General features: G+C 40.4%; 1 protein-coding gene across 1 annotated transcript in view; it reads right to left on the reverse strand.

Annotated features, from left to right (window-relative positions):
• DHX35 (DEAH-box helicase 35) overlaps positions 1-27,710 on the reverse strand; it is an 844,978-nt gene that overhangs the window by 283,050 nt on the left and 534,218 nt on the right. The window contains exon 15 of the mRNA XM_044090458.1: positions 23,202-23,297. Within this exon, the coding sequence (XP_043946393.1) occupies positions 23,202-23,297 (96 nt within the window). The remainder of the gene's footprint in view (positions 1-23,201; positions 23,298-27,710) is intronic.

A 27,710-nucleotide genomic window follows, 5' to 3' on the forward strand; every position in this document is an offset into this window, starting at 1 on the left:
TTAAAAGGAAGTCATTGAGACAGTTTACCATAGGGGGGAGTCTTATTACTTCCAGATTTGGAAGTGGAGGCCCCCCACTGCTTAGTTCTGTGTGTCCCCTGGGGCTGAAACCTGGGGTTTTTGCTGTGTCTGGGTTTGGCTTGAGAAGACCTGGAAGGGGCTGGAAAGGACCAATTCTTAGAGGGACAGTGCCTATTAAATCTAGGAGGCTGAACTTGTAAAAAAACTTTAACAGTTTGCATAGATTTGGCTTTATCTTCCATCTTTTTAAGTACGTCCTCGGCCTTGTTGCCAAACAGGCGGTCATGATTTAAAGGAGCATCCAACAATTTAGCTTTAACATGATCAGACAAAGATTGCTCCTTAAGCCAATCATGCCTTCTGAGCACAGACCCAGTAACAGCAGTCCTGCAAGAGGCCTCTAATGAATCAAAATCACATTGCAAAGTATGTTTTCCAACTTGTTCAGCAGAATGCATTAAATCCTGTAATTCCTTATTTTCCACAGTCAGGAAACAACATCATTTTCTGTTTAAGCAATCCAATAACATGTTGCTGATACTTTAACATATGAAACTGGCAGTTTAAAGCCCTAATGGCCAAGGTTGCAGAAGTGTAAACCTTCTTACCCCATCTATCCAGCGCCCTGGAGTCTCTATAAGAAGAGGTAGGATTTTTAGCAGTAGAAGCCTTAATGTCCTTGGGCTCCTGTGAAATAGTCTCTGGATCTGCAATAGGATTTTTGAAAAGGAACTTGTGGAACTCAGGGACCCTGTAGTATCTGTCAGGTTTTCTGTGAGCAGGAGGAAGGGAATCAGGGGCCAAACTGGATTCCGAAAAAGCATAATCAACAATGTCTAGTACAGGAGGAATAGCTAAAGGCCTATGCTGAGGCAGAAGAAGGAAATCTCTAAGTCTCTTTTTTGAATCTGAAAAATCCTGGCTTTCCCAGTGGAAATGCTCCCTTAGAGTATGTAAGGTTTCCCCAAAAGAAATATCCTCAGGAGGGGAAGCAGAGGGAATAGAGTCCTCTGCATCAGAATCTTCATAAGTAGATAAGGGCAAATCCAGATCATCATAAGAATCAGAAAAAACAGAATCCTGATCAGAAGATTCATAATCAACTTCAGTCCTAGACCTCTTAGAAGGGGGAGGGGGGTTGGCTACCCTTGATTAAAGTTATTAGATCTTCAGACATTCTTATCATTTGTTTTTTAGGCATAGAGGCCTGAGCATGTGGCCTGGGCGTCAGTTTTTTAGACATGGATCGAGATTTATGCCTAAGTAAAGAAGGAAGCGTCTGTTTACAAGTCCGGAGGCCTGAATATACCTTCAGAAGCCGGTGCCTGCACAGCGGCTCCGGGACCCACCCAAGTAAACCATTCGTGGATTCCATAGTTGAAGCATCTCGCGGCATACCAGACTCCAAATGGGTCTCAGTAGAGGCCTGCAAGTCAGAAGTAGCAGGTATCAGAGGGCTGCAAAAGCACCTCACTGAGTACCGGCGAACTGGCTACTGGCTTAGGAGAAGCGTCATCGGCAGTTCTGTCTTTATCTTTGTGTTTTTTCGGAATCCCAGTAGTCGCACGGCTAACCGACGACATTTCTGGATAATTAAACCAAGAACCGAAATGTTTAGAGGCGAAAATGTACCGACTACGGATAGTGAGCTGATTAAATAAAGCACAAAACCGACAGCAAGGTACATTGTGGTCAAGGCCTAGGCAAGTAATACAATACGAATGAAAATCTTTATGAGGTATTTGCTTTCCACAAGTAATGCAATTATTAACTTTTACTGACATCGGTAAGGAGCAAGAAAAGGTTTCCCCAACGGGGTACTCAGCTTTAGTTGAAGACTTTGGTTCTGAAACTCAAAAATGAAAATTTCAGGAGTCGGCCGACCGGCACTTGCGAACTGCTTCTGCTTTGGGCACCGCACGGCTAGAAAGACTGATGTAATGGCTTCGGCTGCATGTTTTATACCTCTGACGACCTGACATCATGGAAGAAGGGACAGCAACCGACGCAAGACCCAAGACTTCATTAATCAGGCCAAATGAGAGCTACCTGCAAGCAGATAACCCAAATGTAATGACTGCAACAGCGAAACACGAAAAACATCAGTAGTATGGGTAGGTCCTGTAAAAGATGGAGGCCTGAGTGCCATTATAGTCTTAAACAGGCCCTAGGAAAAATCAATCCACTCCTTTTCCTTGGACTTCTGATGGAAAGAAACATTTTTAGTTTTTTGCTTCTTTTTCCTAGGTGCGACGTCCACTTTGACTAACTGAAGAGGTTCCCACCCCTGACAAACCAAAATGAGTGACCATGGAATTTCCTCTCTAACGAGGATCTGCATATGACTTTGGGTCCTTCAGAAATTATTAAGCTGGATTCCCCCTTCTCACCATCATCAGAAACTTCAGTCATTTTGGATGTGTGAACCTAACACACAATACTGGCCTCTGGCAGGGTCACTGTATTGGGCATTTCAGCAGGTGTGGGGCATACAACAGGTTCCAAAACCTCTGCATATACATCCGAGTTCAACTGGGCAATCATGACAGCAGGCCTACGCCTCTCAAACTTGGCATCATTGCTTGGATGAGGCGTTTAAGGCACTGAGTTTCCAAGTAGGACCTGAGAGATAAAGTCATGTTTTTAAGGTCTCTGGAACAAACAACTGACACATTATACAATTTTTATAGCTGGGCTCTGCACCTAAGCAGAATATGCACTAGAAGTGGAGATCTTTGTAAGGAATTTGCATACTGCAATCGCACTTTCTCCTTCTAGCTGCCATCTAATAGAGCAACACATAGCAATGCAATTGAAAATGGGACACTTATCTGAACCAGTGAAGGCCAGCAGTACAAATAACCATGCTTAGAGCAGACCGAAGGGTGCGAGACCTACGTTTGGATTGGCGGCAAGATACTTTGAGGATTTACACTCATACGTCCACTTATGTACCCTTATGCTCGCAGACTGAAGTTTTACATCGAAAGTATAGCTGTGTGGAAGGTTTTTGCTTTGGTACCCTAGCTGGACATCCAGGTTATTTGGTGAGATAACCCAACAGGGGAGTTTTCACAGATTTTGATAATCCTTAGAGACTTCAGACATTATGGTTTTGCTGTGGTAAGACTTTCATGGAATACAACCACGTGGCCAAAGTGGTTAGAAAAACATTTTATATAGCCCACCTAATCATGAAGGGATTCACATCTAGATCACGGGAGGTCATCGTGCCTCTTTACTCATCCCTCATCAGGCCCATAATTGAGTACAATGCCCCTTTTGGGATGTACCTTACAGCAACTGGAAAGACCCCAAAAGTACCTCACCAAGAGGATCAAAGGGCTCAAACAGATGCCATATGCTGCCCGGTTAAAGAAACTCCAGCTCTACTCAGTGGCATACCGCCTGTTCAGAGGCGATCTGTGCCTGACGAAGCCATGTCCAACCGAATTAATGGACATGCTGCACCTCAGAAAATCCAAATCCCATCGAGCTACGCTACCGAGAGACTTGAACCTCAGCACTGAAATAAATAGGACATGCTGGAGGGACAGATTCATAACCCAGAGGCTCCCTTCACTCTGGAATAAAATCCCACTCCAGGATAGGCAGAGTCCCTCATTGACTCTCTTCAAGAGGAATCTCAATGAGTGGATGGGAGATCGTAGGTTTACCCCAGGTATCACTTCTGTGTCACTGTTAGACAGAGGCACAGTATACTAACCTCGAAAAAGGGCATAGCAAAATAAATTTAAAATGGGTGGCGAAAGCCAAACACATTCTGGCTAGGCTTATAAATGCCCTAGGGCAGATAGCCTAGTATGAACATATGAACCTATGAACCTATGAACCTGGATGGGGCTACTTTAGCCAGTCATGCAAGTAGGTGAACACACAGAGAATCTTCTGCAAGGCTTCAGCCACCATTGCTGACACCCTGGTTAAGATTATACCTGCAGCAAAAACCCAAAAGGGCTGAATCTGAGGTATACCCTGAGTAAACTAAAGGAAGTGTATATGGGGGACTCAGTACAATAATGAACTACTGGGTATCAACCATGTCCAACAACACAATCCAGGCCTCATACCAGATCAAGAGTATAAGTCTCTGCAGAGTGAACATCATGGAACATATTTACCAAATGTGCTGCCTAATGATGCTACATTCGAAAATGGATAGGAAATATATGTTCTACTGAGAACTAGGAAGAGACAGAAGGAAAACTCATTCCCTTGTTCTGAAATCAGGAGAAGCATTATGGCCCTTTTCAGCAATGGAGTATGGACATGTCCAAAGACAGCCACTGAGCTGGACTGTCTGCTAGCTAAGCCCCTTCTCGGGAAAGCCAGTAAGTCCCAAGACACGATCAACATTTCCCACATCTAGAAATCAATTAACCTTTCTTACTGTTCTCCATTCTTGGGCAAATATAAGAATACTGTCTGTCACAGTAGTTTCAAATTGGAGTCTGGACTACATGGCAATGTCATCCTCCACGGTAATTTCACCAGGAAAAGGGACAGATGGCAAGAATGTGTGGTAGTCTCTTGCTGTAATGGTCCTGCACAATCACTGATGAGGAGAAAGATCAGGCTGGATCAAAAATATCCCTTATGGTAGTGAAAGCCTGTTTCTTCCCAAGGACTGTGTCAACAAGGTACTGCACAGACTCATCAAATAGCACATTCCCCTTCAAGCAGGCATCCAAGGTGCAGTTCCTAAGCTCCTCTTTGAGACATGACAGTCTCACCCATGCCATGCCATCCTGCAAGGTGCAGTTCCTGAGGTCCTCTGAGTCATGACAGTCTCACTTATGCTGTCCTGCAAGGTGCAGTTCATGAGCTCCTCTTTGAGACATGACAGTCTCACCCATGCCATCCTGCAAGGTGCAGTTCCTGAGCTCCTCTTTGAGAGATGAGTCTCACCTATGCCATCCTGCCCCAACACACACTCAAGCCCACAGTACTGGTCAAAGCATTTAGGCTGCTTAAAACGCTACCGACTAAATAGAAATTCACCTTGAAAACCATTACCAGTCTCCAAAATAAGCCTCATTTGAGCTCTGATTCAGGAAGTTCATCAAGTTGTTTTGAGTACTTCACCTATAAGATGATACTGGAACTTGGACAGAAAAAATAAGTTGAAGGTCCTCAGCCTCAACATGATAGAGTTGTACAAACAGGAGTCTTAAAGCTTATTCATCAAACATGCCATCAGGTTGTTTTAACAGGATGGGATAGTCCAAGCTGTTTATCAAAACCATAACATCATTTCCAATATGGAGATCAGACGAGGGGCCAGGAATCATTATTTGTTGATCTTGAAGATGATAGCCTCTAGATTTATCTCTTCTTAGAAGCCTGTACCCTTCCCATTTCTAGAAGTAGTAAGCTCTTTTACAGTCTTATGAAAAAGCAAGCATTTTAACCTGAAGCCCCATGAGAGACTGCTGGCTGGTTGAAATCAGTGTGACAGGAACAGAGGACTGTACTGGCCTATCACTGGCTTCACACCAAGTTCCTTAAGGAATTTTTACTAGTCATAATTAGCTTACTCCAAACTTCAAATATCTGAGTAGGTTATGTTTTGGGAAGAGGACCTTGTCATGGGAAAACTTGAAACTCCCCAAACCACGATCATCTGACTACAACAGACCTGACAGAATTCTAGGATAGGACTTCTCAGCCCTGGGTTTCTCCAATCCCTGACTAGATAATTTAACTCAATTTTTAATACATTTTATCACAAAACATTTTACAAAACTGATGAAATCTACACACGTAAATGATAAGCAAAATTAAACCCACAGAGATGATAACAGGACCGATATCTGAATTGTGCAAAAGAAAAAGAACTGGCAGATCTGGTGGATGTCCTGTGCCTGTCAGAGTATACATCAGAATTTCTTCAATTTTTTTTTTGTTTAATCATGTCTAGTGGAAAGGATAAACCCAAGCAAGGAGACCTCAGGCAGGGTCCATGATGTTTGACTTATTCAGTTTTCTCTAAGTCTTCCTCATTTATGTGCATTTATTTAAAAAGTGTATCAAAGAATATTACTAGGTATATGACAGGGGGATGTAGATGACATACAAAGAGTCAAACCCAAAACTGCAATATCTTAAATGGTCACATTATTTATTGAGCAAGAGTCGATTACAGTATTACAAGCATAAAGATATAATATCAAAATTATGCAGGGGACTATACCTTCTTGCACTCCAAATGAGCAGTGTATGTCTCTACACATCCAAATAATAATAAACAAATTCTAAGACTGCACTACCTTGGCAATAAAAGGCAAGTACAAACAAAAACTTCGAAAAAAACAGCAAACTAAATAAAATACGAAGGCGAGTAGCACTGTGAGAAAAGTCAAAAAGGCAGGCAGATATACCTTAAAAACCAACAATTTAATTAGTGCTTTCGGTAGAATCAGTGTCCTACCTTCTTCAGACAACTAAAAACCAATTAGCAAAGTATTTATAACAAAGACAAACGTCACAACTAATCAATTAGTGGATTAGCATTAGTGAATACTTGTCCTTAAAGAGCTAAAGTCTTCCTGTTAGTATAATGCTGTAGAAATATATATATACAGATAAAATTATCACAATATCGCAATATTAAAAACAAGTTACATGCGTAATTACTAAGAATACTATTACTACTAAAAAATATGTTATTCAATATGAATATATTTCTATAAAAACTAAGACAATGAATATATGTCTATATATAATAAATATATATAATATATAATATAGGGCATTCAAATTACGTAATTAAGTGTAAAAATAGATGAACTATTAAGAGCATACCTATAAAATACAGTCTAAAAAATGGCAGTCTAAAAAATAACAGAGTCGCTACATCTGGTGATAGACAAGCAACATGAACCTAAAAATAGAATAAAATGTGCTATACTCGAATATGAAATCAGCGAGCTAAGAAATAAGAACGAACAGCACCATTTAAATAATAACTAATATATGAAAAATAAAAATACCTTTAAACAAGTCAATCCATAAATCCCCAGAAATTCAAATCATCTGTTTAGAGCTAGACATTTTAAAATACTTTTTATAGATATGTATTCATTTAAACCAGGATTTATGTGGGCTTCAGTTCTAATCTGCCACATAATTTCATCAATTTCTAGGTTTAACTGCCAGGGGCCACCTCTAGGATCAAGATGCCTTTGTTGCAAGATGGAAAATTTAAAACCATGATCAGGAAAATCTATAATATGTCTAGCCAGTGCATTGTTCATATCATTTTTACAAATAGCATAAGAATGTTCATAAATACGTTGTTTTAATTTTCTCTCAGTCTTTCCAATATAAAATACGGAACACTGGGAACAGGTAGCTACATATATAACCCCTTTGGTGTGACAATTAAACCTTCCATTTATGTGAAATGTATTATTTTTTAGCTTAATTTTGTTGTCAACACAGATAAATCTACATTGATGGCATGCACCACATTTATACATTCCAAAGTTGCCATGAGTTGTGGGCTTCACACTCCTTTCTAAAACAGATTTTAAATTTGCCCCTCTTCTAAAAATAATTTTTGGTTTTAGACCTAAAAGTTTTATTAAACCTTTATCTTCAGTAATAATAGACCAATTCTTATATAAAATCTCTTTCATGTTATAGTGGTCTAACGAGTAGGTACAAAGAAAACTGACTCTATAATCTGGTTCTGAAGTGTTGAGAGCCACATCATTAGCTGACCTCAACGCATTAGACATGGGGAATAAATTATTCGCCAGCAAAGGCCTGAAATGATCTATGTAAATTTATACGTAAATTCAAAAAAATCAGTCATAGAATGTATGCTATCTATAAATGTAGGAATCAGAGCTTTATACCCTTTCCATATTACAAACATATCGTCCTGGTAACAAGTGTACCAGGCTACATTCTCTGTGAAAAGGTCATTTTGAAAAAGTAAGGTTCTCTCCCAATATGCCATAATGCAATTTGCAAAACTGCCCCCCGCATGGGGAGCCCATGGCTATGCCATTTTTTTGTAGGAAAAAACGACCATCAAAGATCATATAGTTATTTTTCAGAACAATTTCAAGTAGTGTCTCTACTAAATAAATGGTTTTCTCATCTATATGTTTAAGGGTCATGAAATCTCTAATCCATTCAAGGCCAAGAGTCTGCGGGATAACTGTATAGAGGTCCTTAACGTCAATTGTAAGGAAACAGGAGTCATTACAATATTCTAGTTTACTAATATTTTCTAAAAAACTCCATGAATCCTTACATATTTGTGTTTCCTGCTCAATCAGCGGCCTCAAAATACTATCCACATATTTTGCACACCCATATGTGATAGAACCTCTCCCGTCGACAAGTGGCCTAAAGGGGGGGGGGTCATTAAAACTTTTATGAATTTTGGGAGAACCAAAAAGAGCTGGTATTCTAGGAGCATTCATTGTCAGGTACTGATACATGTCCATATCAATAGTTCCCTCCAGGAACAAATCATTGAGCATTATATTGATTTTCTTATATGCTATATTAATTTCATTAATGCTAACTGGAATATATGCTTCAGTTTGTAGATATTTTTCCATGTGTGACACATATGCTTTTTGGTTCATAAAAACAAGACCACCCCCCTTATCGGGTTTCATAACCCTAATAACACAGTTGTGTATTAAATTAATAAACTCACTTTCTTGTTCTGTAGTATTAAGCTTTTTAATCCTTCCAGTTTTGTTGTTTTTACATATGGATGTTGATCCATCTCACAAATTTTTTCAAAGGTGTTAAGAATTGCGTGTAGTGGAGGATTAAAAAGACTAGACACTATTAATGCATTTGTTAGGGATGGTACACCCCCCATACAAACCTGCAGATTGAGCTTAAGTACAAATAATTTTAAGTCCATAATAGTCCTAACTATGTCCATATTTCTGTCTGGACGAAGGTCAATCCTTTGGAAAAAAAGTCAATCATCTCTTCAGAGACCTCCAAAGAAGTATAATTATAAATCGTGAAGTCTCCTTTATGACTAGTCAGGACTTGGGGCTCTTGTTGGAGTAGGTATGTCATCTCCTCCGCTGGTTCCATTTGTTCCGTATCTGGCCCTGGTTTCTGTTCCTTCTGCAGTTGTTGTTGTTCCTGCCACCCTGATTCATCTGAAAATCTGATGGTCGATTGGGCCCTGACTGATTATTATCATTGTTTGATCCTTGTTGGCCAAAGTTGGTATTAGTATTATATTATTGTTGTTCATATTATTCAGTCTTTCACTCCTACGTACTGGCTGTATTTCATCGTTATTAATATTATCTGTGCTTGGATCAAAGTTACTTTCATCTTCCCCATTTTGTTCGTTAGGTACTGCAAAATTATGAGATGTAAAACTAAAACTATTTGAATTAAATGGAGGACGGGGATAGGCTTTATTTGCAGCATAGTCCTGAACATCTCTTATGATTTTTTTCTTTTTTGTCACAAGCAGTTTAGCCATGGTTGCATCAATGCTAGAAAAAATTCTGGCATAGTCATATTTATAACAAAAAAACTCCTTATCCGTTTTAATTGCATGTTCCAAAATTTCAAGCTCGCTTTTAAGCACATTTATTTCACTATTATAATAGTTAATAAGCGAAATAATAAATTCAGACCCTTGCTTGTCAAAAAGCCCCAACAATTCCCGGTGGAAAGTAGAATTTTCAACCAAGCCCACCAGGTACCGCCATTGTCGTAGCCCCTTAGGGATTATCTTCTTTTCTATACACTCTTGCAAATAGGCGGTTTCTAACTGCATTTAAATAATTTATTGTCAAATTCAGAAATTAAATCTGTTATCGAACTCACCCCTGGATGTAGCTCTTGTGATGGTGTTATTCCATTAGTGACCTTAAAAAACTCATTGTTACTTAAAAAACTTGCCATAGATGGAAATGGGCAAGTATCCATATTCAAAGCCCCTGGCTGCTGTTCAATGCTCAGACCGCCACCGGAGTTCCTTCCTCGTTGTGTTACAGCATCAGGAAGCAATTGTAATCCATTGTTAACAGCATTAGCAAAGCTATTAGGCATTGGAGACCTCTGTTGGGAACCTGCACCAGATGGTGGTCCCCTAGGACAGGTATTCACTTCATAAATAAAATATGAAGACTTTAGCTCTTTAAAAACAAGTATTCACTAATGCTAACCCACTAATTGATTAATTGTGACGTTTGTCTTTGTTATAAATACTTTGCTAATTGTTTTTTTGTTGTCTGATGAAGGTAGGACACTGATCCTACCGAAAGCGCTAATTAAATTGTTGGTTTTTAAGGTATATCTGCCTGCCTTTTTGACTTTGCTCACAGTGCTACTCGCCTTCGTATTTTAATAAAAGGCAAGTATTTTATTTCCACGTAAAAAAGTAATCCATTTACAGAAAAATACTCTGACTTTAGAGTTAGTATATTTCATTTAAAGTGTTCTGATAGCACAGCCCTCCTGCAAAAATTATAAGGTATGTACTCACCAAACCTGCAACTGTAGGTTCCAAATATAGTCCAATATGTCTTTACAGAAGAAAAATGGATGGGGGATGGATGGGAGTGGAGTTGAGGAAGAATGAAAATGGACAACACAGGTGCCTAGTTATCGTCAGTACATAATTTATAAATCTGACATTGTCCTTTTCATTCTTCCTCACTTATGGAGAGAGTCCCCAGCTACATTAACCTTGGGTGGCTCTCATGGAAGGATATCCCTGAGTACTGCCGAACTAAAGGTGGCTCTGTTTCTGAATATGATGTCCAATTTGTAATGTGAAACAAAGGAATGAGTCTTGGACCATGTAGCAGCTGCACAAATGTCATCAAAAGACGTTTTTGACCAAAAAGCAGATGAGGTAGCCATGGATCTATTTGAGTGAGCTCGGGAAGGTTTTGGTAAAGTCATACCCCCCCTGAGAGTAAATCCATGAGATACAGCCTGTAATCCATTTAGCTAGGGTAACTTCTGAAACTGGTTTGCCTACGTGATTTGGAGAGAAAGATACAAAAAGCTGGTCTGACTTTCTAAACTGTTTTGTCCTGTGAAGGTAAAAACATAGTTGTCTGTGTATATCAAAGAGGTATAGAATGTACTCTCCTTTACTGGCAACATTTGGAAAGAAAACTGGTAAGAGAATGGATTGGTTAATGTTATTTTCAGAAGCTACCACAGGTAAAAAAGAAGGGTTAGTCCACAGAGAAACCCTATCCTTATGAAAAACAATGCAATTAGTTTTTGCCGAAAGAGCTTGGAGTTCAGAAATTCTATCTTCCAAGAGAGAAATTTTAGGTCAGATTTGTCTAAAGGTTCAAATGTTTTTTGTTTCAAACACTTCAAGTACTGCAGTAAGATTCCAGGGTAGTGAGGAATCCTTTACTGGCGGTCTTAGGAGAAAAATGCCTTTCAGAAAGGCTTTACACACTCTAGAAGAAGCTAAGGAAAAAAGATTTATTTCCTGTGTGGAAATTTGAAATGGGTGCCAATTGAAGTTTGAAGTTTAATAGTACAGAAACTATCACCATCTTTGAAAAGAGTTATCAAAAACTGAAGAATAGCCAAAGTTGGTGAAGAAAAGGGATTAATGTCCTTATCTGAAGCCCAAATACAGAATCTTTTCCACTTGCTTTTATGAACTTTTTTGGTACAACCCTTTTGAGAAACCAAAATAATGTCATGAACTGGGAAGAGAGCCTAGACTGTCTAACTATTACTGGAAGTGGAGAAACCATGCGGTCAACTTGAGGGCCTGAATGTTGGGGTGTTGGATCCCTGACAGGTGCAAGAGGGGATCCTGAGTAGGCTCCAGTATCCATGCAGGACAATGAAAATGAGACCATAGAAAGGGGACTCATACCTATCAAGGCCAGAAGGGGGCAATGAGGAATGCTGAGCTCTTCAAACTGCTTGCTTTCTGCAAAAACCTTAGAATCAGGGGAACAGGACAATAAGTGTAAAAGAGACCAAAGGGCCAAGTGTGAAGAAGAGCATCTTTCGGTGACACCCCTGAGGGGGGATTAGAATGAAGTACTTGCTGCAGTTGTTGTTTAAGGGAGTGACAAATAAGTCAAAGCAAGGGGCCCCAATGCCTAAAGATCATGTCTGCTACTGACTAATTGAGAGACCACTCGTGAAGCATCAAAATTGATCTGCTTAGTTTGTCGGCACATATGTTGGTCTTCCCCAGGTTGTGCGTTGCAATAAGAAAGCGATCTGATGAGATCGCCCATTCCCAAACCCTCATGACCTCTCAGCAAAGGAAGTAAGATCGGGTATTGGGGTCCTCCTTGCTTGTTAATGTACTAGACTATGGGCATGCTGCTGGTCTAAATTGTAATCGTCCCCAATGGCAGAGCATCTTGAAAAGCCTGCATCATTAAAAGGACTGCTCTCATTTCCAGGACATTGATATGCAACTTGGTCTCTTGGGGGACCACATGCCTTGGACAGTTCTTTCCATGAAATATCCCCCTCACCCCAGATGAGAAACATCTATGTTACTGTGGCTACTGGATTCAGTAAAGCAATAGGTCTGCCCAGAAGAAGGTCATACGATTGTATCCACCAGCGAATGTGTTGTTTGCATATCGGGGTGTTTTACTCGAAAAAAGGGGTTGATATAGAATGGACCACTGTACAACTAGATTTCATTGAAGAACCCGCATAAAGAAACATGCAAGAGGAAGTAGTATAATAGCATCAACCCAAGTGCTTCAAGCACTAACCTTGCTGGAGGGGAGGGATGGGCAAGGATATCCTGAACCTGGTTTCTAACAGAAGTAATGCAGTGGAGAGGTAAAGATGGTATCTGTGTTGATGTATTCAAAACTGCCCAAATGAACTGCAGGCTCTGAGCTGGTCCAAGTTTTGACTTGGCAAGATTTATCATAACTTATCATAATGCCCAAAGAGTCGCATATCTGGAGCAAGTAATCCCTGGCATGTAGAAGTTGATGCTTGGATGGCACGGTTAGAAGCCAGTTGTCTAGATATGGAAATACCTGGAATCCCTTCAGCCTCAAGTGAGCTGTGACTACTGCCATGCATTTGGTAAACACCCTGGGGGCTGTGGGGAGTCCAAAGGGCAAAGCTCTGAACTGGTAATGACCATCTGCCAGCTGAAAGCAGAGATGTCTTCTGGATCATCTGTCCACTTTGATGTGATAGTAAATGTCCTGAAGATCTACAAAGCACATCCAATCATCCTTGTGCAGAAAGAGCAGGATGAACTGAACCGTGACCATTCAGAACATTGTTTTCTTTATAAATTGGTTTTATTTGCTTAGATCCAAAATAGGTCTGGGGTCCCCTGTTTTCTTTAGCACTAAAAAGAAGCGTGAATAAGTTCCAAATCCTATCTGGTCAGAAGGGACTCTCTGGATGGCTCTTTTTTCTAGCAGCTTTTGTATTTTTGTGTTGCACCCTTCCACTGACTGGGTGGAACACTGGGAATTTTTTTTCCTTTGACAATGAATAAGAAGGGAAAATGGTATGTAATAACCTCTGGATATTATTCTTAGCACCACAGAACTTGTGTAATGTTTGTCTAGGCTTCTAGGTGCAAATAGAACCAACCTCCGACTTCCTCCAGAGTTAGGCAGTCAGGCAGCACTTCAGGAGTGCTGACAGGGCCTGTCTGGAAAAGAATCTCTATAGGCCTGGTTCTGCGGGCCCCCTCTGCCTCTAGGGCAATGTCTGCCTTTAAATTTTTCATCTCTGCCTTTGGTGGAATTTTCCCCATGTGAATCCTGGAAAGGACCCAGAGAATTATAAAACCAAATTTTCTTATCGCCTCTCTGGTTCCTAGAGAAGGTTCGCTAAGGCCTTGAAAACTTGATACTCTTAGCAGACAGGGTCTTCCCTTCTTGTTCACTATGGGTAAGCGGCTCTTTCACTGATGGTCCAAACAAGAAAGTACCATCAAAAGGGGCATTAATAAACATCTTAAAGGGTTCTGCAATACCTGCATCTAGACATGTCCCCTTATGGTGATGTCTGAACTGGCTGCTCATAAGGTCTCTTCAGCTGTGTAAGAGATCAACCTCATTGAAGCATTCAAAATAGATAAATGTGTGGCCAGATGAGATGAAGCCCTTTTGAAATCCTCAGCAGACATGGACTCTGAGACTGTATTTGAAAGTTATTTCGTCAAATCTCTATGAAGCCTAGTAAAGTGTGCCAGACAATTAAGTGACCTCAGAGCCAGAGTAGCTGAGGCAAAGACTCGCTTTTCAACTCTCCTTCACTCTGGACTCCTTGTTAGGCAGATGAACAGAAGAGCTCTGCTCTGCTAGCTCTTTCTCAGTGGCTGCCGCCACCACCATAGCATCAACCAGGACACCTCTGCTCCAGTGGGGTCTGTCTGTAGGTGGGGCCAAAAACTTGTCAGGGTGCTTGGGAATGGGCTTGACAGTATCCGTCTCCTTCCATGCCTGGTGGAAAACTAGATCAATAAGTTTATCTGCAAGGGGGTTTACCAAAGACGTAGACAAGCCAGAACCAAGAGCCTCCAAGAACACTGACTCTGGGAGAAGGGGTTTGGGAAGACCAACCATCTTTCTGCTTTAGGATCTCTAGAATATCTCCGAAGGAGATGTCATCTGGCGGTAATCTGGAGAATCCTTCTCCTTCATCAAAATTGATGTCTTCAGTGAGAGACTCAACGGGGGAGTATATATGTCTCCTCTTACATGTCCTCTTCTGGGGGACCTCTTCCATGGGATGTTCTGAAGAGTTTTGGAAGAGTGGGAGTTCCTCTACTGGAACTGGTTGGAGACTTAATGGAACCAGCTGTTCCTGTGGAATAGGTCTGACCGAATCAGGCCTCAGAACTGAGGAGAGAAAAGAGGTAAGATTTGATACATAAGAAGATGGTTCTCTCTGGAGAGAAAAAGCCCTTTGTACCACCTCAAAGGTCAAGGGACCGGGAGAAGCTCTGACCCACTCTGTTGGAGCCAAAACCTCCAATGAAAGCAGATCAAGGTCAACCCCGGTTCTGAGTCTCAAGGGGAGAATTGGATCAGAAATGTCGATGACTGTAGCTCCGAGGGGAAGTGATGGATCTGAAAAAAATGGAGCCGATCCCGACCTCCTCAGATCTGACTCCATCACTTCGGCTCCGGGACCCATTCTGCTCTGAGGATATCGGAGCAGAACAGACAGGGACAATGAGTGGCGAAGGAAACTTTCCTCAGATCCGACATCAAACCTCTTGGGAATGTCAGATCCTGGGGCTCCAAAACCACAGGTCAGATCAGAGAAGGACATAAAATGGACTTTGAGAGCACACTTACTAATCCAGTAGGGGGTGGAGCTGGCAAGACCCCCATTTGGATCTGAGCTCTGAAAAATTTTTCACATCATCCTATCCATATCCATTTCTGACAAACTTCTGGAGGACCTAGAAGACTCTGTGGAATTAGGCCTGGAAAGTTTCTTCGGAGTCTGAAACAATTTTTCAGGCAAAGAGGGTGAAACAGGCTTAAGCACTATTTCAGGTGCATGGTTCCTACAAAACATACCAGGCTTCAGATCCAAAGGACCTTGGATCCAGAGAAGAACTCTTTGGAGACTTTTAGCAGCCCTCACCATCTTGTGATGGATACCCTCAAACTGTATCCATCTTTGAGGATTTTATTAATGAGAGTAATATTTTCAGTGATATGTTTAAAAACAGAGGCTACCCTGCAACTTTGATACAATCAATCAAGGATAAGGTCATCCAGAAAAGACTAGCAGGCGTATACACACCACATTTAGGTAGGAGTATTACTGCTAACCCAGTGGTATATTTTATTACCAATGATGTTCGACTTTATAGTTCCAGGACTTTTACCAAAAATGACAACACTAGTAGTCAAAAGCAAACTGATATGAACTTTGGCCATTCATTTGTGACTACCTTCAACACACACAGCTCATAAATAGCTACCATTCTTATTAAGAATTGGCAACTTGTATCTAATGACAGGGACATTTATGACATGGTGCATGTCCTAAGATAATGTACAAATGAGAATGCAGTTTTAAGAATTACTTTGATAACACTACCTGCAGCAGTACAATTGAGTCTGGTAAGATGTCCAAGAGTGGTACATGTGGCCAGTACCAATTTATATAAAGCCAGGGAATTCTATCCATGTGGGCAACAAGACATTAAAGGTTAAGGGACGATATAACTGTTACACCCAGGGTGTCGTATATATCACCTTATGCAATCAATGCTCTGCATTTTACATCAGAAAAACTGAACATAAGTTTAAACAGCAATTATATGAGCATACCTATGATGTCAAATGACGAAAAACTACCAACGCTCTGTTTAGGCATTTGTCTAAGCATAATGACCACAACTTATCTTTTACTGTTTTAGAGAAAGTGGACTGAAATCGAGGAGGCGGCCCTTGGACCATTATTTTGGCACACAGAGAACTTTGGTGGCAAACCTATATTAATGCCACTGTCCCACCAGGTCTTAATAACATCATATCTATTACCAGCTTACTAAATAATTACTTTCTATTTTCTGTTTTATCAAACAATTCATAACCATTCTTTATTTTGATTTAAAGTCATTAGTTTAACAGTATACTGCTATGTTTTTTTACTGTTCGCAGTGCCATTCCTGTTTCTGTTTAATCTGACATAATGTCTTTTTAAGAAGCTTTGATTTTAAATGTGTCATGTGATATGCAGAGAATATAAAGTGTTCACATATTTTCTAGCTCATTATCTGAAGTCTAACTAATGCAGAGATGAAAGTGCTTATCCTTTCATTATGGATTATTTTGAATATTAAAACCATTTTAACCACTGGTCACTTGGTGCTTGGGTGTTCGTGGTTACTCATCTTTCTGGTTGGATTTTCTTGGTTTATAGTCCAATGTTTGTCAGCAAAAATATTTTCCTCGCTGGAATTTCTGTGTCTAACATTTTACCAAGTTATCCTGGGTAATGGTCAGGTAGAAAGAGTTAAACTGTCAAAAAATATAATGGAAAACTGTGCCACCATCTCTGGACAAGATGCTATTTAGCAGTACTTACAAAAAGAAACACTCCATTACAGCCATTTGGGTTATCACCAACTCATTTGTTGGGGAGGAGAATGAAGACAAAGTTGCCTACTATATCAGTATTATTATAACCAGAAGAAATGCCAGATGTAAGAACTGTCTGACAAACAGTCCAGCAGAAGGAAACATTGTATTATGATATAGTTGCTAATGCACTGCTTACTTTGAATCCTGGTCTAATGTACTATTTACTTTTTTATTTGTTCCTGCTCCCTGCAACTAACCTTCACAAGTGACCAGCTAATATCCTTAATTCACTAGCTCTGCTGGACCACTTTAGCCTCACCCTGCTGGCTCTACAAGACCCACACTAGAGGCTGTTGAAAAGGATGCTGGTGCAGCTTCATAGAACTGCCAAGGACTGGACATGTCCTAACTCATCCCCCCATGGCAATCTTGCAAGCTCTGCTAGTGCTGCCTTCAGGAGGTGCATGCACAACCTTGCAGTAAAAGGTTCACCTGGCTCTTCATGCTGTAGTTACACTGAGCCATGCTGCTTCTAGTCCGTCCCCCCAAAGGATGAGAGAGCTAGTATCAGCACTCACTCCCATACTTCCTTACTCAGTCCCTTGAGTGGCTAGGACTAGACCAACACTGGCCACCTCACATGCTTTCAGAGCTTTATCCCTCTGTGTCCCAGAGCCAGATAATGTACTGTTTACTTTGAAGCCATTGCGAACTAATCAAAATCTGGCAGTCACTCAGCACAACAACAAACTGTTATCAAGCAAGCCAATACATTGGCATACTACAACCAGACTCTAAAAAAGGACGCAAGCTTAAGTGTAATTGAAGACATCTATGAGTCAGGGTTACTCTAAATTCTCATACCAGTAGCAGGAAGTATCCTTGAGATTAGCAAAAAGGGACAGCTCTCACCAAGAACTGATGCAGTTACCAGTTGTTCCAGAGTTGCACAGTTATCTGAATTGTGATTTTGTGCCAGTCACTATGCATTCTAAGTTTCCTGATGACTTTATTCACAATACTGCACAATAATAATAATAAAAAACAATCAAAGGTAAAATATAACCGTGGTAACTAGATCACACATTCAGTATATCTATGGAAAAATGATTTGCATAAGCATTCATGAAAACACATTCATTCATATGTAAATACCACGCAATCAGTCTACTGACTATTACATGACTTGCCAATAACCAGTCAGTGACCAAAGATGATAATCAAACCATGTTAGCTAAATGCCTTAACCATTATGTCATCTCCTAATAACAAAGCAGAAATAGTAGATCAGCCATATGGACTGCAAAAACTAACAAATGCTGTGATCATTCACTGTGTGCAAGTAAAATGTATCTTGTTGCTATTCAAAAAGATGAATGTCTGAAATGAAAGAGTGACTTTGAATGAAATGAATGTCTTTGAATGAAAGATGTCTGTCAAATCATTAACAGCTAGTACTGCAATCATGTATACTTAATAAAGCAGGTGGGTAATACTCCTATTTATATCTCCTTTAAAATTCAAAGATATCTCTGGTTATACTAACAGTGTTTTATCAAGTAACAGGCTTCACAATTCCATTAAATATTTTACCACTGACATAGTGCCCCTGGCTTAGTTAAACCCTGCTGGTGGACATTCTCTCCACTGCAACTAACAACATAGCCAGCTTTAGATACCTACAATACCTGTGGCTGCAGGGGGTCCCCCTTAATCATCCTTGACTGTGGGGGAAGCCCCCAAAAGCTGCTGTTGGTTGGGGAAAATGAGGAGAAAATTGTATTAATTTTCTGATTATGCCCTTTAACCTGAGCATGGCTGTGTTATGATCACGTTAGAATAAAGGTGATGATCATGAGCAACTAAACTGGGAAAACTACTCATGTACCAACTCTTTTGCTCAACGTTTTCTGGAATTCATAAATTTCAACACCTTGGATCAACTTATCCACACCCCCCACCAGGGACAGCAATATCCTAGACCTGGTCATTACCAACATGGGCGACCGGTGTTCCACACCAGAGGTCAGTTCCTCAGTTCCGACCACAAGCTAACCAGCCTGGATATCCACATCCCGCCCCCACCCCCGATTAGGGAAACCACCGTAAAAAATTCCTCCAAAGCCAACTTCACGCTTCTTATGACAGAAGTGGCAAACTTCACGACACCCAGGCAGATAGGCAACAGAGGTACGACTGCTGAATCCTACACAAATGCACTTTATAAGCACTTACACGAGTGCATGGATCTTGCTATCCCTAACAGAACTAAAATGCTATCCTCCAAAAAAAGGAAGTCAATCTGGTGGTCCCCTGCCATAAACAAACTCTACAACAGAAGAAAGAAACTGTTGCAAAAAAGAGTAAAATCCCATGACTGGAAGAACTTCCTGGTCAGCCTCAGTAAGAAGCTGAGATACCTCATAAAATCCTCCAAAGCTAGTTATGAAAACAAAATCGCCACTGATTCTAAAAACAACCACAAAGCATTCTATAGCTATGTCAAGAATCTCAATGGCAACACTCAGATCTGCACTGAATTACAGCACAATGGCACTAAATATACAGAACCAACTGATATCGCCAACATCCTGGCAGATAGGTTCAGTGCTAGCTTTACCCCCCAACCCTAAAGGGCCCATCTCTATACCGGGAGAATGCAAAGTTCCTGTAATCACGACTGCACAGGTAAAAAAACACACTTTCCAAAACCAAGAACACAGCATCCATGGGACCTGACAACATCCCAGGCTGTGTTCTACATGAACTACAGAATGAACTGGCACCCCACCTAAGCACCATGTACAATCATAGCCTCAACTCAGGTTTTGTGCCCATTGATAGGCGCATAGCGACAGTTATCCCACTCCACAAAGTGGGAGCCACCACGGACCCTGGGAACTACCGCCCCATTAGCCTAACGAGCCTGGTCTGCATGGCTATAGAACATATCATCATGGAACTTATAAACAAAGGCAATGGTAATCTCCAAACTCTGGACTCCACCCATTTCAGGTTTGTAAAAGGCAGATCATGTCTCCTAAACCTGACTGACTTCTTTGAAGCAGTCGCCAAAGCCATAGACGAGGGTAAGGTGGTTCACACAGCCTATCTAGATCTCGCCAAGGCTTTTGACACCATCCCCCACTCTGGAATTATAGATAAACTCACTAAGGAGTATAAATCCCTATGTCACAAGATGGGTTGCCAAATGGCTCACTGACAGAACCCACACTGTGAAAGTAGCAGACTCCAAATCCGACTTCAGACCAGTGACAAGTGGAGTACCACAGGGTTCAGTCCTGGGTCCTCTCTTGCTTGGTATCTACTTTTCTGAAGTACAGGCTACCACAGAAGGTCTTTGGCTAATGAAGTCCGCAGATGGCTGCAAACTAGAAGCCATAATTGAAACTCCTAACGATGTGGACATCCTACAAAAGGGCCTCGCTGAGACAGATGCCTGTTGTCAAAGCCATGGCCTCAAGCTCACTGCCAAAAAGTGCATTGTCATCCCCTTTGGTAAAAACTCTGTACCCATGAGCTACCACATAGGTGGTAGTCTACTTAACACCGAAAGTGTGACAAGAGACCTTGGGACACAGGTGGACAGTAGTCTCTCCTTTGATAATCAAATCACCACAGTAGTCAGGAAATCTTTCTACGTGGCACATCTCATCACAAAAGGTTTCTCATCCAGGAAAAAAGAGGTCATTGTTCCCCTCTACTCGTCACTCATTAGACCCATTATAGAGTACAATGCCCCTTTTGGTATGTATCTCAAAGACATCTACAACAACTGGAAAGGCTGCAGAAATACCTCACAAAGAGGATTACCAGCCTCAAACAGATGCCCTACGCAGACCGTCTCAAAAAACTCCAGCTTTACTCCGTCGCATATCGCCTACTCAGAGGCAATCTCTGCCTAACATACAAAGCTATGTCAAACCCAGAACTGTTGGACATGCTCCACTTAAAGAAATCCCAATCCCCCCGAGCTACACGCTCTACGGACCTAAACCTTGTCAACATAATAAACAGAACATGCTGGAGGGATAGATTCCTGTCCCAGAGACTTTCCATACTCTGGAACAAACTACCTATCTATATCAAACAAAGCTCCTCATTAGCACTCTTCAAGAAAAATCTTGATGACTGGATGGGAAATAGGAAATTCACCCTGGGGATCAACTCTGTGGCTCTGCTCGACTGGGGCACAGGAAAATAATTTTCTGGAGTGGCAAAAGCCAGGGTACCTTTTTGGCAAGGCTCCTATAGGCCCTAGGGCCGATAGCCTGGTACCTACCTATGAACCTATGTATAAGACAATCAACAATATATATTCATCTGCTGAAAAATCACAAATCACACAACTACCTACACTGATTGTCAATAAGAGCTACGATGCCCCTCCAAACAAAATAAAACACCAAGCCATGCTGCAAATGTGACCATTTATTATGCTTTGAACAACCTTTAATTAACAAAACAACAAGACTTGTTAGCATTTATTATAATACATTAATAAAATAATTAATTAGCTTTGAACAAATTTTAATCAACAAAACAACATGACTTGTCAGCTTCAACCAAAACCATATCATATGAGAAAACACCTAACCATTTAATCACTGGCTGCGGAGTAGCCGGTTAGCACACCCACCGCGTATTCAGGCACAAATTTGGCTGACCAGGGGGTGTGCCATTGCTTCCTCGGTGCTGATTGACTGCCTCCCATCTTCTCTTTTATCTTAAATCTTTGCAAATCCAGTCCTCCTAAGCATTTGAAAGAGAGGGAGAATACGGTGGGAAAATCTTTGCAGGCCATTATGGCCTACAACCCCACTGCATGGCAAGGTGTCTGCTCCCCTGATACACATCTAGCTAAAGGGAAGGAGGAAGGGAGTTACTTGACTGTTATTGTAGACTGGTTTGCCGAAAATGCAGTCGTGCTCCACAGGGGAAACTAAAACCTCCCTTTTCCAGGCTTTACAGGTGTCTCGTGGCTCCCTGACAATTGCTTTACTCTTCTAAGCTGCAAGTAAGCTGAAACTATGCAAGTCAGCAGTGTCAAACATAAAATGTATATATATATGTATGTATATATATATATATATATATATATATATATATATATATATATATATATATATATATATATATATATATATATATATATATAATGTCTGAGTGTCATACAACTTCATATTACTTGCTGCATGGGTGAAACTTTAAATGTATATCATGTGATATCCACTGATCAGTATAGCATAGAATACCTATCATTCTGAACATTTTACACATGTATATATTTATTGCTAGCTTAAATGGAAAATGTAATGTAAAATAGTATTTCTTTAAAGTATTGTTACTCAAAGCAGGACATTACATGGTTCCTCTTGCCCTAGCAATTGCGGTTATTTTGGTAAATACAGTGAGTACATCCAGATTTGTCTCATGTATAACTGTATTTTTGTCAACAAGTCTGAAAAGCTTTTACTGTCACTAGTAGACTCAGCACTGCAAGGCATATGCGACTACAAAATGCAATAATTTCTACAGCTGTTCTTCATAAACTGTATATACTTAAAATATTTCAATGTCATGTCATGTTGCTTAGTTGCATGATGGAAACTTTAACTGTATATAACGTGGAAGCCACAGAACAGTGTATAACCCAACACCCATCATTCTAAACATTTTATAAATGTATATATTTCTAGCTTAAAGGAAGAAATGTAATGTACAGAATAGTTTTAAAATACTGTTACTGAATGCAAAATATCAAAGGCTTCTTCCTAGAAGTGGCTACCATGTTATTAAGAGAGTCAACATATCAAGATTGGTTTGTTGTGCATTTGGATTTTTGCCATCCAGCCTGAAAGGTTTTCATTGTCAGAAGTGGACTCAACACTGAAAGGCATACACAACTGCATAATGCACTGAACTTAGTAAACTCTAAAGCTAATTACTATAAACACAAGACTAAACAGCAAAACATTATTATACAAAACATGCATGAATGAGACAAAAGACAAAACTCTACTGACCACGCTGCATCATGGTAAGACTGTGATATGTAATGTGACAAACAAGGTGCATTTACACAAGACCTACCAGACTCCAGCAACATTTTGGCAAACATGGGATTCAAAGGGAACTCAGCCATTCTAAGTCCAAGAGGGTCAGTTAGACAGCACTGGTCATCAAGACCTAAAGGAAGGGAGAGAAATGACAAATTAAACCTTTAGCAACAAAGACTTTAAAGTAACCAGTAAATGTTGCAAATGCTTTTGTGGCATACTTACAGCTTTTGAAAATAAGAATTTATGAATGATAGCCAAAATACTAACTTTCATAATTTAAAAATGCCAAGTTATTTGGTACAGTTCAAATTGAATATATCTGAATGTGACAAAATTCAACATCAGCCTTACTACCTAACTGCCTGTGGCATGGTTAACACATAGCACTACTTCTCCAGCAGTTCTATCCTTCCTGTCAGCTCAAACATGATGATATCCTGGAATGACCACACTTCAGGCTCCATTTATGATTTGCTTATTCCATCTCACTTCCAGACACTAATAACTAACTGTATTTGCTCTCCTAGGCTCTGGCACTGCAGAACATCATGTTCATCCTTTTCTGAGTGGTCTTCTGTCTACTTCTTACTAGAGGTTACTCAAGCAATACAAACACCTTGAATATGCTGCTCTCAATAGGACAGACTGCTTCTCAGTTTCCTGCTTTGCAGAAATGGCAGTCAGAATCTTTAAATGTGGTACAAATGCATTTTATTTTAGGGATGATACACTTGCACTTTTTCACATACCTAAAATCACTGAATCACTGTAAGAAAGGCGATGGTGATTTGAATCCAGCCAAAACCTTTTCTATAACAAATTTCATCTGAAAGTGAAAAACGATCATCAGGTCCTATGATACCAATGATATGTCAGATTCTATACTTGGAGAGCCCTAATACCAACATTTCCTGAAAAATGTACATTAATTGCTGATGAAAGTTTATGAGCAACACAAAAGATCATCGCATGAGCCTTAGTAGTGCTGATACTTAAGTATATGCAGTAGTAGTTAAGTCCACTCAACTTAACTACTAACAAAGTCTATTAAAATTTAACTGCAAAGAAAATTGCATACAAAAATCAATATTCCCAGAAGCAAAATTAACAAAGTCATCTGCATGATGTGTCATAGAAACAGTAAATGCTAACAACATACAAAACTGGTAACCAAGGCTAAAATGACCTTCAACGTAGCACACCTAAAAGCTAACAAGACAAATCACTGCAAAAGTCTGAGGACGTAAGTGAGGAAGACACAGACCACACACACACACACACACACGCACACGCACACAGACACACACACACACACACACACACACACACACACACACACACACACACACACACACACACACACACACACACACACACACACACACACACACACACACACACACCACAACCACAGCTATCCAATCAGGTCATCAATTATAAAACTAGTATTAGCTCTATGAATAAAGCAAATTTTCAAGTTTATAAACACACAACATTTTATGCAAACTTGGCTTCAGCGAATGGGAGGTAAGCCATTGTCTAGACTCAGCTACCAACTGTTTCTACAATAACACTGAATTTTGGAACAAACTTTGTTTTCTCTACTACAGAGGGCCATCAGTACACCCATGGAGAGAGAAAAATAAGTTATGTACTCACCATAAAATTTCATCTGTTTTGTCCATTTTCGTTCTTCTTCAACTGTTGGGTTCAGATCCGAACCTCGGATCCAACTCACCCATTACTAAAGCTCATGGAAACCAAAAAGCTCTTGAGCTTCTTCCTTACTCATAATGCACCAACCCCTAACATACCTCAGATCTTGTTGGCAGATATCAATTTATGTAAATCATCAAATGTGCCTGCATATCGACACATACATTTGTATCAGTCCTATAGAAGGGACTACATCTGGAGCTCAACATAAAAGACAGTGGAATCCTTACAAAATCACATTCTCCCAGAAGTCTGTTGTGAAAAGGGTTGGGGGGTTGGTGGGTGAGAAGTTGAGGAAGAATGAAAATGTACAACACAGATGGAATGTTCTGGTGAGTATATAACTTCTTTATCTGATGTTATCAATTTTGACTCTATCCTTAACTGTTGGGACAGAGTCCTCGCTACCTAAAATCCTGGGTGAACTCTAAGGAAGGATATTCATGTCTACAGTTGAGCCAAAAGCTGCTATCCCTTGAGAACAGATCCAGATTGTAATGAGTGATAAAGGCATGAGGACTGGTCCAGGCTGCAGCTGCACATATGTTGCCCACAGAAGCCCTGGATAGAAACACTGAAGAAGTTGCCAATGACCTAATTGAATGGGTCCTTCCAGGTTTAGGTAAGGTTAGACCCAACGTCTTACAAATAAAAGAAATACAGTCAGTCAGCCATTTTTGTAACTGGTTTGCCCAACTACAAATCTGCAAAGGAGACAAACAACTGATCTGTCTTCCTGACTCCTTTTGTCCTCTGAATTCTTTTGTCCTATGTAAGTAAAAATGTAATTGTCTGTGAACATCCAATAAATGTAACATATATTCACCTTTGTTTGCAAATGTAGGAAAGAATACTGGCAAATTAATGGATTGATCTATACTGGATTCTGACATCACCTTGGGAAGGAAAGATGCATCAGTGCATAATATAACACTATCCTTATGAAAGGTCAGCTAATGAGGTTTCAATGATAATGTTTGAAGTTCTGAAATTCTCCTGTCAGAGGTAATGACCACTAGGAAAATAGTCTTCCAGGTCAGGAACTTAAGATCACATTTAGCTGCTGGTTCAAAGGGGGAATTAATTAAGGCCTGCGGTACCAAGATAAAATCTCATGGTGGAGTAGGATCTTTATAAGAGAACATCTCAAGAATGCTTTACAAAATTTAGAAGAGGCTACAGAAGAACTTTCATATCCAATATGGAAATTAGATATTGCTACTAACTGAACTTTAGTGGTAGAGAATCTCACCCCTTCATTAAAATTAATGCCAAAAATTCAAATGTGTTATGTATCAGAGCTGAAAAGGGATCAATATGTTTTTGTTGTTCACAGTAAACAAACCTTTCCACTTACTTGTATAAAACTATTTTGTAAATGGTTTATGGGAAGATAAAAGGCTATGACAGACAGGGAAGAGAGCATCGGTTGTCTGGCTATTAATGGAATTGGAGAAACCATGCTATTAGCTTGAGGTTTAAGATATCCGGATGAACCACATCTGTCAGATGCGATAGGAGGTCTGGAATCAGATCCAGAATCCAAGACTGGCAAAGTAGATTAAGCCATAGGAAGGGGAACAAAAACTGATGAGGCCAGTAAAGTGCAATTTCGGATTTAGAGGAATTGCTGGGTATGCATAAAGTAGACCGGGGGGGGGTCAATCCTGAAGTAGAGCGTCTGCCAGTGATTCCCATGAGGGGGGATTATGGCAAAGTAGCTGCTGCATTTGTTGTTTAGGGGAGAAAAAGATTACCGCAAGGCTGGCCCCATTGGCAGAAAATAATTTCTGCCACTTTCATATTGAGAGACCACTCATGCGGTAAAATAATGGACCTGCTCAAGGTGTCTGCTATCATGTAGGACTTCCACAGAATGTGCATTGCTATCTGAAAGCGGTTGGATAAGATCACCCACTGCCACACTCTGAGTGCTTCCCGACACATGGGGTAAAATCTGGTTCCTCCCTCATTGGTTGTTCTCATACAAAACTACTGATGTATTGTCTGTTTGAATCACAATTGTCCCTAAAGGGAGTGTGTCATGGAAGGCTTGCAATGCTAAGAGAACTGCTCTTATCTCTAGGACACTGATATGCAATTTGGCCTCTTCAGGGGACCAATTGCTTGACTGCTCTCTCCATTACGTGCCCCACTGACCCTATATAGGAAGGGTCTGTTGTCACTATGGCCTTGGGTTGAGGTAGAATGAAAGGACAGTCTTCTAGAACATCATCTGAGTGTTTCCAGCACAAGAGATATCTCTTGCATGCCTGAGTGATTCTTATTTGTGCTGGCATGCACTTGTAAAGAATCGACTATTGTGTTGCTAGCATCCCACTGAAAATTTTTCATATGAAATCTTGCACAAGGAACTAAGATTATGACAGCAGACATCGACCCCAAAACTTAAAGGATCAATCAGGCTGAAATGTTGGCACTGCAAATTATTCTGACCTGGAATCTGATAATCTGTACTCTTGAGAGAGGAACAGAAGTTGTCACTGATGTTGTGTTGAAGACTACTGCAATGAAGTCTAAGGCTTGTGTTGGCTGTAGCTGAGACTTGTCGTAATTTATGGTTATCCCAGATGAGAACAAATCTGAATTACTTGATCCCTTGCCCTTGTTAGTAGATGCCTGGTTGGGGTGGTAATGAGCCAATCATCTAGATATGGAAACACGCAGAATCCCTGCAGTCTTAAGTGAGCTGCCATCACTGCCATGCATTTGGTAAACATTCTGGGAGCTAAGATGAGGCCAAAGGGCAATGCTCTGAACTGGTAGTGAATGGTTCCATGCCGGTAGCGTAAATACCTCCTGG

The sequence above is a fragment of the Protopterus annectens genome, chromosome 12.part0 (assembly GCF_019279795.1).
Source record: "Protopterus annectens isolate FY-2018-M chromosome 12.part0, PAN1.0, whole genome shotgun sequence".
Lineage (NCBI taxonomy): Eukaryota > Metazoa > Chordata > Ceratodontiformes > Protopteridae > Protopterus > Protopterus annectens.